Raw genomic sequence first — 14,569 nt, forward strand, 5'->3', positions numbered from 1 at the left:
TGTAAACATGAGTTATTTCGTCTCAGCTATCGAGTATCGCCATGTTTTTTTGATCACTAATGCTTTTAGTAGTCATCCTATAATTAATTGTATGTTTATAGCATTGTACTATGCAGTAATTTAAATAACAATTGCCATTTATATAACCACAACCGCAGACTAGACGCCTTATATTATTCTGCAGTCAAAATACTTCATGATTATACTGCAGTCTTCACTGCTTTGAAGACTTAACTCATGTGTCTCAAAAAAATACTCTATATTTGGTAATGTGACATATTTGGAATCTCAATTGGGGCTAATGCTAAAGTCTTTAAATACTACAATAGAGTCCAAAGCTTAGTTGCACGAAAAACTTATACATTTGTATTAATACAGAACTTCTTTATTTTGCTTCAAGAATTGTGTTGATTACATTTATTCTCTTGCATAAAAAACTAGTAGGGTAGGTCATTGATACACTACTAATTACTAGTAGTCAGTACTGTAACTTGATATTTTTTTGCTAGAGCCTTGAAATGAATCAAATGAACATCTTGAAATGAATTGAGTTCTTCAATTTCCAGACATGAGCCGTCCCGTGAATGGGACCCGTCCTGCAAAGTTTACGTGGGTAACTTGGGCAACAATGCATCCAAACATGAGTTGGAGGATGTTTTCACGAAGTATGGACCACTAAGAAATGTATGGGTAGCCAGAAATCCTCCGGTTTCGCATTTGTCGAGTTCGAAGACCCCAGAGATGCCGAGGACGCCGTCAGGGGACTCGATGGAACGTAAGTCGAGAGCATTAATTATAAATTAACTTTCTTTTTTAAATTGAACAACTAATAATTTTATAGACTATCTTTTATAAGATTTAGGTCTGCATTGGAAAGTTGCATAAAACTTTTATCTGTAGAAGATTAATTAGGCTAGTTTTCTAAAGGGCATTTTTTTTAAAGATGAGTAATCCTATACTATTAAACGAGCAATATCTGTTTTGTATGTCACCGGATCTCGAAAACGGCTCTAACGATTCTTACGAAATTCAGAACATAGTAATTTTATAATATAAAAATTCGATTGCACTGAGTCATCCCTGGGAAAACTTGCTGAAGGACATTAAAAAGATAATTATTATTCATCCTTTGAAAAACATCTGATAATTTCGTCGTCTGTCGATAATGGAAGTGAGTGAGCGAGTGCTGTGTGTGGGACTGAGACAAATTTTGACTCAGCTGTTGACTTTGTAATCTTCTATCAGGTGCCTACTTAGTGCCGGTTGCACAAATGCCAGTTAAATTTTAATCCTATTACAGTAGAACCAATCAGAGAGTCATCTTTTTGAAATGGTTTTTCTCTGATTTGGTTCATGTGAAATTAATAAGGATTAAAATTTAACCGGCTTTTGTGCAACCGGGCCTTTGTGAAAGAAATTTTTGTAATCTAGGAATTAATCTCAATCCACTGTGATTAGATAGAACCTTTTTGTAAGCAATATATAATATTTTAATTTTCTTCTTTCGTAACGATTTTTTTAAGCTTTTGTTCTCAGAGCTAAGCTCGGTCCCTCCATATTCCTATTCAAAATGAATTATTGATTCTTTATTGTAATTAACGAAGTCTTCTGATTGTTGGATTCATAAATCCTATTCTGATCATAAAAGCTATTTAAAAGTTACTCAATTGAGCAAATCTTTTTAAATCTTCCAGGATAGGGAAGCTATAAAACGCATGTGATTTTATTAAATGCCATAGTTCAAAACAGTTCATGTAATCTGACTTTCTTTCTACTAAGTACTTATAGTGATTTCTCCTTTCTATAAAAATATAAAAATTTATTCTAGTTTTAAAAAGCAAGTGGAGCATTACATTTTTGTATCTTATTTTGTTTCTTCAATCATTGAGATTTGATTAAATGATTATCAATGAATCTTAATTTAATTTCAGACGTTGCTGTGGCACACGTATTGTTGTGGAAATGTCAACTGGCAGACGTCGGAGCGGAGGTGGTGGGGGAAGGGGGGCCAGAAGGAGTCCAATCAGAAGGTATGTTCGACAATCATTTTTTGTTATTTCACCTATATCCAGCCTTTATGAGTCATTCAGTAGAGCATTAGCATACTATTCAAGATACTGAATTCTTCCTCCCATGCTATTTCATAAAATTTGATCTTTTTTGAGTTATCACAAAAAATACATTTTTTATATGGGATATATAATATCTCATCACATAATTTTAAAATATCAAATTTTCATATATACTTGATGAGTCGTTGTGAAACGTTAGGTACGTAATTTTATATGTGTATACTAATTATTTTTGTTAACATATTTAGGCGAGAATGGAAAACCCAACATAACTAAATGTGCATTGTTAATATTGCAATAGTATATTTTTAAAATACTTCACTTTTACATCCAATATTATAATATTAGATGCACGCAAGTATTTAAATTGGTAACACATTCTTGACAAAATATTGAATTCATGTAGCGTATAGAATAAATTGGTAGAAGTTTATGAAATGTGATCTGAATAGTGTTGATTATGGAAAGTTCTTATCTGATTCGTGTTTTTGTATTTATCACTTCAGTTTTCATTAGATATGATAATAGTGAAAACTGTACCATTTTATAATATCAATGGATAGAATGCAAAGTGATGATTATAATACAGAGCTATACAAAAGTCTCGCAACGTGTAAGTAGCTCATTGACATTGAAACCGATTTCTAATCATTGTAACGGGTTTACGGTTGACCACTAACGAAAGGACAAGTGAGTCTAACTTGTGTGAACGGACTTACTTGTCTTCGAACGAAAAGACATTCACGCGAAATGCTTCGTACATGAAGAATCTATTTGACAGCAGCTTCTAAAATAGAATTGACAACCAATAACAATGGATAAACCACTGGAAAATTACACATAATAATAATGAATAATTTAACCTCAGAGCAGCGGAGAACAAAAAACAAAAACTTAATCTCAAAAAATGTTTTTGCTGATGACACAACATGTGTGACGAACATTTTCAACACATTTGTCTGTCGTTAGTGGCCACCATAACTTGAAACTTGTGGCGAGTTTTCTTCATCTGCAGACATTTTCTTCATCAGATCAAACTCAATTTCAAGTTAGTTGCTAGAAGTAAGTTAGTAGTCCTGTGATGAGAACACGGTATGATGAAGACGGTAGGTGTCACGCGCATGTTTGTGCTAAATTTCGGTGTAGCTGACGTATTTTATATCAATCATCTGTTTCTAATTAATAAGTTTCATAAATTGTTATAGGTTTGAAACCTCGTTGGTGGGCGATGACGCAATCAGCTGCTGGCCTGCGCACACATTTCATGACCCTACCGTTTACATCTAAATACCGTGAGGAGAACACCTATCTTGTTAATATTAACCCATTATTATATTAGGAAAGAATTGCTCATTAGCATAGCCACCTGTAATACAAGACCGCGGCCTACGATATTGCAACGTCGCAGTGTAGGCCTAGAATCTAATACATGATTGTTGAAAAAGATTTAAAAAAATACCAGCTGATCTTTTTCACCAATCATGTATTAGATTGTAGGCTTACACTGCGACGTTGCAATATCGTAGGCCGCGGCCTTGTATTAGAGGTGGCTATGTCATTAGTCTCTTTAGACTAGATTGCAATAAAAATTGGGGGGGGGGGAGGGATGGGAAAAAATCAAACTGAAGAATCAAATCAGTGTTAAGGTGACTGACTGTTGTCCGGTGGCATGTTCAAACAAAATCACAAATTCAATCTTTTTACAAATCTATTTTGTCACATTTACATTGCTCTAATAATTATGCGCGCGATTTTTGGGTCTCTCTTAATGAACAGGAAAATTAACTTATATATTGCATGCATATTCTCTTATTACTGTTCACTGAAAAATGATCTGACAGTCTGGTTTCAAGTAGGCTCTAGAAAGTAGTTAATGATGATTTATTTTAATTTAACGTTGATTTATTTTCAGGACTTGTCATGTTTATTCTGCTTATAATCTCATCATCTTTATTCCTTTTGTTGATTTTTATTTTTAATGTTGAACAATACGTTGAAATTTTCATTCACAAAGCTCTCTTGATATTATTTCCTTTTAGGAGGGTGTATTGATCTTGGAATTATTGAGGGTTGTGATTTGGTTTATTCATAAATCATTCACAAGAGTAAGGCTAAGCGCACACCATTTAGTCTAGACAAGACATGATCAGACACGTTTAGTCACATTACTTCACATTGTTGCTTATGACGCAACTCACATTGATTATTCATTCATGTCAACTATGTGTAGTATTGTGACTAAACGTGACTAGTCTTGTCATGACTAGCCTAAGGCTGGTCACACACCGATTACTAAAGACAAGAATAGTCACGTTTAGTCACAATATTTCACATTGTTGCTCATGACGCAACTCACACTGATTAGTCATTGCAATTCGACATGACTCCATAAGCAACTATGTGAAGTATTGTGATTAAACGTGACTAGTCTTGTCTTGACTAATCGGTGTGTGACCAGCCTTAGTGATCAACTTTAATCAAACTGGAGTTTAACTTTAATCAAATCGCAGTACAGTAAAACCTAAAACTTATTCGAAGAAAAAGTAGTATCGTAATTGGGTATTTTAGAAGGCTGAAGCGGTTTTTAATCACATTGGGCAACTTTCTTAAAAGACAATATTTTGAAATTAAGTGACGAGATTAATTGAAATATTGATATTTTTTTCAAAACCAACATTATACATTCATCATTTTAGTCTTGAGTAGAAGATGGTGGTGAATTTTCTCCATAAAAATTTATCGTTTATCATGTAACTATCTACAATAATTTGTGATGACGTTCATGAAGTTGTTTTTATTCTAGATGGCAATTTATTTCTCATTAATTCTGGCCAAATTGAAAAGCTGAGATTCTTCATTAATTTTCCAGCAATATTTTTTGTCAGTTGTTGAATATCATGAAAGACCAACCAGATGATTACCAATTAGGTAATAAAGTATTGTAGTTGAAGATGCAATATGCTTCAGGAAGTATTTATTTAACGGATCTATTCATACTTTGAATTTGACTGGAGTTACAAGTTTCAAGTGCTTCCTCATTTAGCTTCCGTAATCTCAAAATCTTAGATCATCAATGAGTGTTTCATCAATCTCTTGAGATTTATATTCTATTTTCATTAAACTCTTGATGAAAATAATGAGGAAGAATAAATCATACATAATGCACACTAGTATTTTCAATTTTATTATTTTTGTTGAAATGCAAAGCTTAAAATAGTAATATTTTATAATGGATATCAGGATTAGAATTTAATCATTTGTTTTAACCGGCGGTGAAAACCGGGAAAAACGTTGAATGTACAGGAATTTTCTGAGCCTGATTCAGTGGGCACCCTGAATCAGCTTTGTAATGAATGTACTTTTGGTATCAGAACTTGCCTGTTCACTGAATAGCTTGGTACCTGTTCACTGGCCCTAGTTTCAAGGTAGAAAGAAACGAAGATTGTTTTGTTTCAAAGATTTTTGAACATAAAAACAGTTTGTATTCTTGATATTGTTTCTGAAACTTTGATTTATAAAATATCAATCTATGAAGAAGTCACAGTTTTTTGAAAAACGATTGTGTAGAAAATGTGTATGAAACGCTCCGCCGGCAACGGAGAGGTACCGGGTTCGATTCCCGGTCTGGGCGTAATTTTTGGACTGTTTCATTCTTCAAATATCCTTCTCAGATTTCCGATTTAGTTCTTCGGTCAATATTTACAGTAGTAAAAGTCCTTAGTTCTATTTATATAGCTTTCATTGGATATTTGAAATAATAATTATAAAGTAATATGGCCCGGTTGCACAAAAGCCGGTTAATTTTTAATCGTGATTGAGTTCACGAGAACCAATCAGAGAAGGTGTTTTTGAAAAGACGGCTTCTCTATTTATTAAGCTTTCATTGAATATTTGAAATAATAATTATAAAGTAATATGGCCTGGTTGCACAAAAGCCGGTTAAATTTTTAATCGTGATTAAGTTCATGAGAACCAATCATAGAAGGTGTTTTTAAAAAGACGGCTTCTCTGACGGTTCTCGTGGAATTAATCACGGTTATAATGTAACCGGCATAATGTGTTTCAATTTGAAAGTAGGAGAGAGTGAAGACGGTTCTCTGTTTACAATTTATAATGAAGAATCTCAGCTTTGTTTTGAATTAGTTTTTGAACAATTTTTAGTTAGGTTGATGGCATTTAACGAAAGAAAGTAGAAAAACGCAGACCTAGCTGAAATGACGCTTTGAATAACCGTAACATTTGCACCATTGCAGGAGCGAACTTGAATCTGCTTGCTCAGCAAAACTACTTGAAAAACAACTTCTACAACAACTACTACTCCTACTACCACCATCACCACATCCACCGCCATCCTTCGTCGGGCTTCTTCTTCTACTTGCTCTTCTTCTACTTAATCTTCTTTATCAGCCGCCCTGAAGTGCACAACTCTAAACTCTCTTAACACCCCAATTGAAAACCACCAATCAACCAACCAACCATCACAAGGTTGTTGCACCAAGCCACTATCATGTCAACCAACTACCGCCCGTCCGCCCGCCCGTCTAAGCGCTCGCCCATCATACAACCAACACAACCAACAACCATCGCTCCACCACTTTGTAAATTAGGTATTTCCAGTCTCTTCATTTCTATACAGTCATGATGAGCGATTAGCCAAAGTACATCAATCGTTTGATTGTAGCCAGCAAGGTATCTAAAAATACAGTAACCAGTTCGCCTTTTGATTTTGAGTGGTTTGCGTTGAAACCAAAACATAAATTAGATTACTTCGTTTCGTTTAAAGGCAACAAGTTATTGAAATAGTGGTACAAAATTCGCCAATTGGTTTTGAGTGGTTTGTGTTGAACCAAATTAAAAATATCACATTAGCTCTTTTGATTGTAGTGAACAAGGTATCAAATTAACGCTACATATTCATGCTGACTGATTTATTTTGTTTTTGATTTTTGTATTACATTTTAAGAAGGTTGGTGTAAAATGTTACATGTACCAGTAGAATAAACTGCTTTATGGTTTTGGATTTAAGTTAGTTTTGAAAGTCTTGCTTATATCTTGCGGTTATCTGCTCTAAAATATGTCTCGTAGAGTAAATTACAATTCAGTTGATAAATCGTTTAAGGCTGTGCAAAGTTTAAAAATAAAATTTCTACTGGTGATATTTTTTAAAGTTTTTCGATTTGTATACTATCAAGCTATCAAAATGAAAAAGTTTTCTCAGGAAAACATTTTTTTCCGATCATTACTTTTTGAGATTGAGCGCCTAAAGTTTAAATTTTTGGAACAGAACATTCAAGTTCGATAAGAGATAAATCAATGAGATTTAGAGGATAGATTCTTCATGGTATTGTTGATCTAATAAAACAAAAATTTCCAGACAATATCAATTTTTGAGAAAGTTATTCAATTTACTAAAAATGACCAAAAATAACTTCTAGTTGAGTTATTTTCGGTAAATTGAATAACTTTCTCAAAAATTGATATTTTCAGGAAATTTTTTGTTTTATTGGATCAACAATACCAAGAAGAATCTATCCTCTAAATCTCATTTATTTATCTCTTACCGAACTTGAAATGTTCTGTCCCAAAAATTTAAACTTTAGGCGCTCAATCTCAAAAAGTAATGATCGGAAAAAATGTTTTCCTGAGAAAACTTTTTCATTTTGTTATCTTGATAGTATACAAATCGAAAATCTTTGAAAAATATCACCAGTAGGCTAGAAAGTTTATTTTAAGCCTTTGTACAGCCTTAAATAATAATGATTATGATGGTAAATTCGTGCAATATAAATCAGCTTTGTTTCCCAATATACTTGGAAAGCGACAAACTGAAGCTTTTGGACAGATTTTGATACTCTATCAAGACGAAATGAATAATAAACGATAAATTGAATTTTCTTTTATTTTGTTCTCGAAAGATATTTCTGAAATGGCCAGATCAGATCCCGTTTAGACCTATTTAATGAGGAACTCTTGTACTGAAGTTCAGTTACCTGTTTCCTTTTGATGAAGATTTTGTTGAGCGCATCTTATGAATTTATGAATTGACCTGGAATGTCTTCCCAGTATTCAAGTATAATTAATTTTTTATTTAAACACAATGCCTGAAGATACTAATTCTGAGTGCTTGTGTGTGCATGCACGTGATTTTTGCAACTTGTTTCTGTCCTTCTCATGTTCATAGACTGTTCACAATTTTATTGAAACGTTATTAATTTTGCATTACAAGGTACAGTACTTTTATCTTGTTAATGCTCATGTATTCAAAATAATTTTAGTCATCATTATCATACGAAGGTGTTGTGAACTTCATAGAAAATTCTTAGTTTTCAATTATTATTTTTCGTGAAAATTTGGCTAAATTCACTGCAAAGTTGACCTGCTTGTAAAATTAAATAGTACCGGTAACTTACAACTATTATTTAGTTTGTTGATTTCAATCTCATTTGTTGTTTTGGAAAAGTATAACATTCAAATAGCCCAATACTTTTTTTTATTTGTGAGCATTTTTCCCCAAGGAAACAGTACTTCTAACCTGTAAGTCAAACTTCATCAAATTATCCCATGTTTCTTAATTAATTTGTGTTGTGGAAATGAATGATTTTATTAATATACAAAATCAAACATAGGTGTTTCATTTGCATACCATCTTGATCAGAGATATCTGCATGATATGTGAGACGATTCAATCCAAAAACAGTTTGTGTTTCGGTGTATATTTTTTAATTTTTTGTTATTTATCCTAAACTAACATTTCACGTACCAAAACTCCGATGTAAGCAAGTCTTTCTAATTAAATCCACCTATTCATTAGATTTACCATGTACAGAGTTAATTTTGAATTTTGGTGGCATAATGATTGAGAAGGTTTTCCATTAGATATGGCGATTAGGGTGTTGTTGATGTGGTTACATCCTGCTGACGGGTTTTGCTTGCAATTGTAGGTCGCGCTCGCCGTATGCTCGCCGTCGGTCTTCGATGAGTCGCTCGAGGTCTCGCAGCCCTGTGCGCAGGTCCAGATCCTATTCCAGGGACCGCCGATAATTTTATGTAAGTAATTACTAACTACTATTAACCATAGAGAAAAGATATTCCATGGTATAGGGCGTTTATGTTCCAAATTCAAATAATGTCAACTCAAGCCGTCCTATAGAGAGTTCCACGTTATAATGGCAGTATTTGATTAGTAATGGTATTGCTGTCCTTGTCCAACATATAGACAAGATAGACAAAAAGCAAAAAGATAGCAGACATTAGAAGATATGAGACTAGAAGAGATTAGAAACATATAAAGATACTAAGATAGCAGATGGTGCTATTTCCTCTGTTGCCAGATCGTCTTCTAACAAGTAGAAATAATAATTAATTAAAAAATATTTCATCTTAATTATGAAAATTCCTTAATGTCATTATTGCAAAATATAATTTTATTCGTAATAAAATATAATTTTATTTTAAACGAAAATGACCCTTTATATTACATCAAAACTTCAATCAGCTACTGTCTATAGAAGGCATTGACAAGGCAACGTTTTTCTCCTATCTTTCTACACTGCTATTATAACGTCGACCACACAATAGTAGTTTTTTCGTGAAGCTATGTGACGCTGGTAGTTTCTCATACCTTACGCTCTCACCCCCCAAAACCGTAATAATAGACAGTATCGACAGTAATCGGCTTGAGATAACCAAAACTTGGAATTTGGACATAAACGAAATATATCATGGGATATCTTCTTATGCTATTACTTAATTTCACGTGCTAATTTACTCAATTTTGAAGTATTGATAATTTATTATCTGGTTTAAAGGTTGGTGTAGACGCTCAAACATATTATCTGATTACAACCTATATCAAATTTTATTCGCCAAAACTTGGAAATTAGAGAGGAGTTTTTAATTTATTGTGATTCCTAGTCTTTAAAATCCGAATCTTGAATCACTATCAATATTTCTCAGTTCCTCTTCCTTCAGATTCGGATTCAGATTCAGTTCAAATCTAGATAATGTGTGAATGGTTGTAGTACAAGATTTGGTAGTATCTGATTTTCTAAGGCCCGGTTGCACAAAAGCCGGTTAAATTTTTACCGTGATTAATTTCACGAGAACCAATCAAAGAAGGCCTTTTTGATAAGACGGCTTCTCTGATTGGTTCTCGTGGAATTAATCACGGTAAAAATTTAACCGGCTCTTTTACAACCGGCACCAAGTATCATAATCACAAAAAAGCCTCATTCATTTCCATCTATGCGATTTAGGTTTTGATTTATTGATCGGCCGATAAGTTTGAACGTCTGGACCGGCCTTTACTCATTCTTTTTATAGTACTACTCCAGAGTTGTAATAAACTATTAAAATTCTCTCTTGTAATTATATTGGTTCGTTATTCATTTGAAAAAATGTTCTGTCTCTATTTCAAGGGTTTGTATATTATCTTTCCATTTTTATGTCACAAATGCAGACTCAGTAAATACAGGTGCTTGGCTAAAAACCTACTAAACCTAAAAACTATTTACTACTTTCAGCACATATTCATTCATATTTGGTTGAGTATTATAGTAAAATGCAGCCAGTAATTTCCATTGTCAAATTCTCCTCATAGCCTATGTTATTCATCTTTATCTATATTATATAAGCGAAATGGCACTCACTCACTGACTGACTCACTCACTCACTCGCAGAACTAAAAATCTACCGGACCAAAACGTTCAATTTGGTAGTATGTTCAGTTGGCCCTTTAGAGGCGCCAATAAGACGGATTTGGAAAATTTCCAAAGATACGCCAAAATCTGCGTTTTTAGCGTTTTCTCAGCTTTATCGAGAACAAATAAACAGAAAATGTTCAAATTTACTACAGAAGCTCAGCTGGGTGCAATAATGTTGTGTTAGAAGGAATTTGAAATAACGCCAAAGATACGCCCAAAATTAGCGTTTTCTCAGCTTTTCTGCGTTTCTTCACCTTTTTCAATAATTGATGGAATATATTTAAAATAATTCAGTACACAGGTTTAGCTGAGGTGGAAGAATTATTTTGTTCGCCAAAGATACGCCGATATAGTAACAGGTGTTTTCGAGATCAATTGACATAATACGTTCAAATCGGTACAGAGGTTCCGCTGAATTCTACATGCAGGTGAGCGAAGCGAGCCCGCTGATCTCATTTTTGGACGATCCAGTCGGTGGTCCAGGGGGCGGAGCCCCTGGCTAGACGGATATGGCGAGCGAGCGAGCCTGACGCTAGTTACATAATATTATTGTATGTTGGAATTCTTTATCAATGAACAACTGAATTTGATCAAAATATACAATTACTGTATTATTGTAGTTTGCAAGACTTCTTTAGGAAAAGTTACAGATTTCTACAAAGAATTACTTTTCATTAATGTCATAAAATACTTCAGAAGAGAAGCTGAGCAAAGAAATATGGACAATTGCTTGTCTTGTACCTAATTAAGTAAAATATTGATGTGTCATATTCTCTAGTTGATTAATTAGCCCTTCGATTTAGTTGATTACCATATTTTAATGTACGAATATTACTATTAGTTTTGTATTTTGTTGCAGGACGATACATCTGCATTATTGAGTACGTGTGGTGATGAAGCAAGAAGATTTTTATTATGTGTGAGCATTTACTCTGAATTTTGTATTTATTTGGAGTACGGTATCCATCTTAATTAGAAGTTTATTGAACAAAGTGAACTATTCCCAATATAAGCTATTATTATAATGAATTAGATTGATGTTTCAGTAGAAAAGTTTCGTCATAAAGTATTGAACACAATACATATGTGTTTCTAATGAAATCCCTATAATGTATTCTGCTGTGTATCAAGCTTGTAGATTAAAACTTGATCGGCACTGTTTTAACCTAGTGATTATTCAGTTTATTTGCTAACTTATCAGTAGGCTAAGTCTATAAGCTACAACTGCTTTTAGTTTATATATAATTAATAAAGACTGTTTAAGCACCAGTAAGTGTTATTTTAATGAAGGTTTAAAAAATCACACCTATTCGCATTTACCTATTGCTAAAGTGAGGTCCACGTTATAATGACAGTATTTGATCAACTTTGGTGTTGCTATCCTTGTCTATCATTCGACAAAGCAGGTAGATCTCCTTTTCTTGCTCCGCAACGATGCCAAATCTGTTCTTGACAATGTAGAAAGATAATAATCAAGGCAGAGAATCGGCAACGCTGTTCTCCATCTTAATCCATTGTCATTATAACAGGATCTCACTATAGTGTTTAGTCTATAGTGAGGTCCACGTTATAATGACAGTATTTGATCAACTTTGGTTTTGCTATCCTTGTCTATCTTTCGACAAAGCCGGTTGTACTATCCTTTCTAGGTCCACAACGATGACAATTATGTTTTGACAGTGTAAATATAATTAATTGATGCAGAGAATCGGCATCGCTATTCTTCTATCTTCATCCACTGCCATTATTACATGGACCACACTATAGTTGACTAGACTATTTATCTAGCATCAGGTAAAGGTTACATTATTAGTAATATTTATTAGAGAGAGTACCCCTATGTCGCTTACCTATTGCTAGTGGATAGTCTAGGTCTAGATGACTAGACTATCATTTAGCATCAGATAAAGATGACATTATTAGTATTATCATTATTATAATAGAGAGAGTAGGTGTGTGTTTATTTATTTGATTATTAGCTAATATTTGAGTCTCCATTCCAAGAAGACTGATGCTCATCAAGTTCGGTCAAGTCGGGTTATAAGTGTGCACTGCAATTACCGGTGATTACTATGGCCATATAAATCAAATGTTCCAGTGCCCTCATTGTGACTCGTACCTGATTGGACCATCTTCAAATGTCTTGACCGAGCTTTGTGAAACCGGACATAATGATTAAAACATCAGTACAATACTTGAAACGGTAAGTGAACTTGAAGGTCCTCACTTATTATTATTTTGCTTCTCCGAATATGCCACTCTATTATAATAATAATCATCACCAAAACATTGAAATATTGAAGCTTGTTCACTTGTGATAGTTGAATGTCGTAACTGGAGTTACTGCAGAGTATCAGAACTGCCAAATGTTTTATATTCAGACAAAGATAGAATTCTTTAATTGCTTCATTGATCGAATGAATAAGATCGACCAGAATTTGCCGGAGTAGATTGAAGAGGTAGATAATATGACTGTGTAATGTAATAATTATCCGATATTCATTTTGTGGTTGTACAGTGCAAAAATAAAATTAAAAAATTACATAATCGATTAGTAGTAATAAGAATATTTTGACCGATTACCGTATACATTAATGTTCTTTTAATTGTTTCTTATTTATTGGAAGGAATAATATGACAGAAAATGGGTTGTGTAACTCAAATATTTTAAACGTAAACACTCATTGTATGGTACATCATTCTAATTTTTATTTTTAAAACAAGGAAGAAGACATTAAAAATGGTCTATGATGCTTGTATCCAAAATGGCGGCTGATTGAAGGTTTACCAATCATTTCTTTAAAAAGGAAAACTTCAATTAGCCGCCATTTTGAATACAAGTATCATAGAACATTTTTATTGATGTCATCTTTCTTGTTTCAAAGAGGCCTTTTAAATTATTACCACACAATGGGTGTTTACATTTAAAATATTACAGTTACAACCACTAAGTCACCCACTTATGAGGGGTTGAAATCCAGTTTTACGTATTCGACCAATAACTTATCCTGAAAGATACAGTATTTCATTTACAACAGTCTTCAACTTATTGAGGGGATCCCATACATATGACTCACTCTGTATGTGTATTTGTATAGAAACAGTAAGATACAGTACAATAACATGCATCAGCTGATGAAAAGTGAAATGCGCGTGGTTTTCATGGCGCATAAGTCTGTACGCACCTTTAATATCCTATTTATCTGCATTGAACACTCTCTCCAGTCTCCATATTTCGTAGAGCTCACCACATGAACAATATTCCATGGCGACGACATTTCTATTACTATGCTGCGAAGAGTAGAGAAAAATGTGATGGATCTAAATATCAGAGAATGCTGATTAGTATTATTAAGTAAAAAAATCTGGGGTGGTACACTCACACATCTTCCTTGCTCATGATCTATAAGCCTCATTACGAGGATAATTTAGGGATTACATATATGCCGATTGGCGGCTAAATTCAAACTACGATTATATACTATTGTTATTGTGTTCAGAGTACATTTTCCTTTGTTTGAATTATGAAATTTGAGGATTTTTTTATTTCTATTGGGATTTGCATGGGAAGGTTCGTGATGGAGTTAGATCACATTACCCAAATTGAATTAATAAATAGGTCATTCTGAGGTCAAATTAATTATTATTATGAGTTGATTGTTAATAGAAAGGGAAGGGGAAAAGGAGTTGGAGGAAGAAGTGGTTATGGTGGTGGAGGAGGAGAGGAAGATGCATTATGATCGGGAGGAGAAGGTGGAGGAGGATGAGGAGTAGCTGGAGGAGTAGAACTGTGAG

At 33.6% G+C, this 14,569-nt stretch overlaps 1 protein-coding gene across 1 annotated transcript; it reads left to right on the plus strand.

The window, feature by feature from the left end:
- Nucleotides 1-551: 551 nt before the first annotated feature.
- Nucleotides 552-11,787, plus strand: LOC120356615 (RNA-binding protein 1-like; the record flags this gene model as incomplete). Its single annotated transcript, XM_039445571.1, is given in 5 exon segments — nucleotides 552-706; nucleotides 709-775; nucleotides 1,932-2,030; nucleotides 9,014-9,119; nucleotides 11,634-11,787. Coding segments are annotated over 4 exon segments (421 nt in total), but the record flags the coding sequence as incomplete, so codon positions are not given.
- Between the last annotated feature and the right edge of the window lie 2,782 nt (nucleotides 11,788-14,569).

The sequence above is a fragment of the Nilaparvata lugens genome, unplaced genomic scaffold (assembly GCF_014356525.2).
Source record: "Nilaparvata lugens isolate BPH unplaced genomic scaffold, ASM1435652v1 scaffold7279, whole genome shotgun sequence".
NCBI classification, from domain to species: Eukaryota; Metazoa; Arthropoda; class Insecta; order Hemiptera; family Delphacidae; genus Nilaparvata; species Nilaparvata lugens.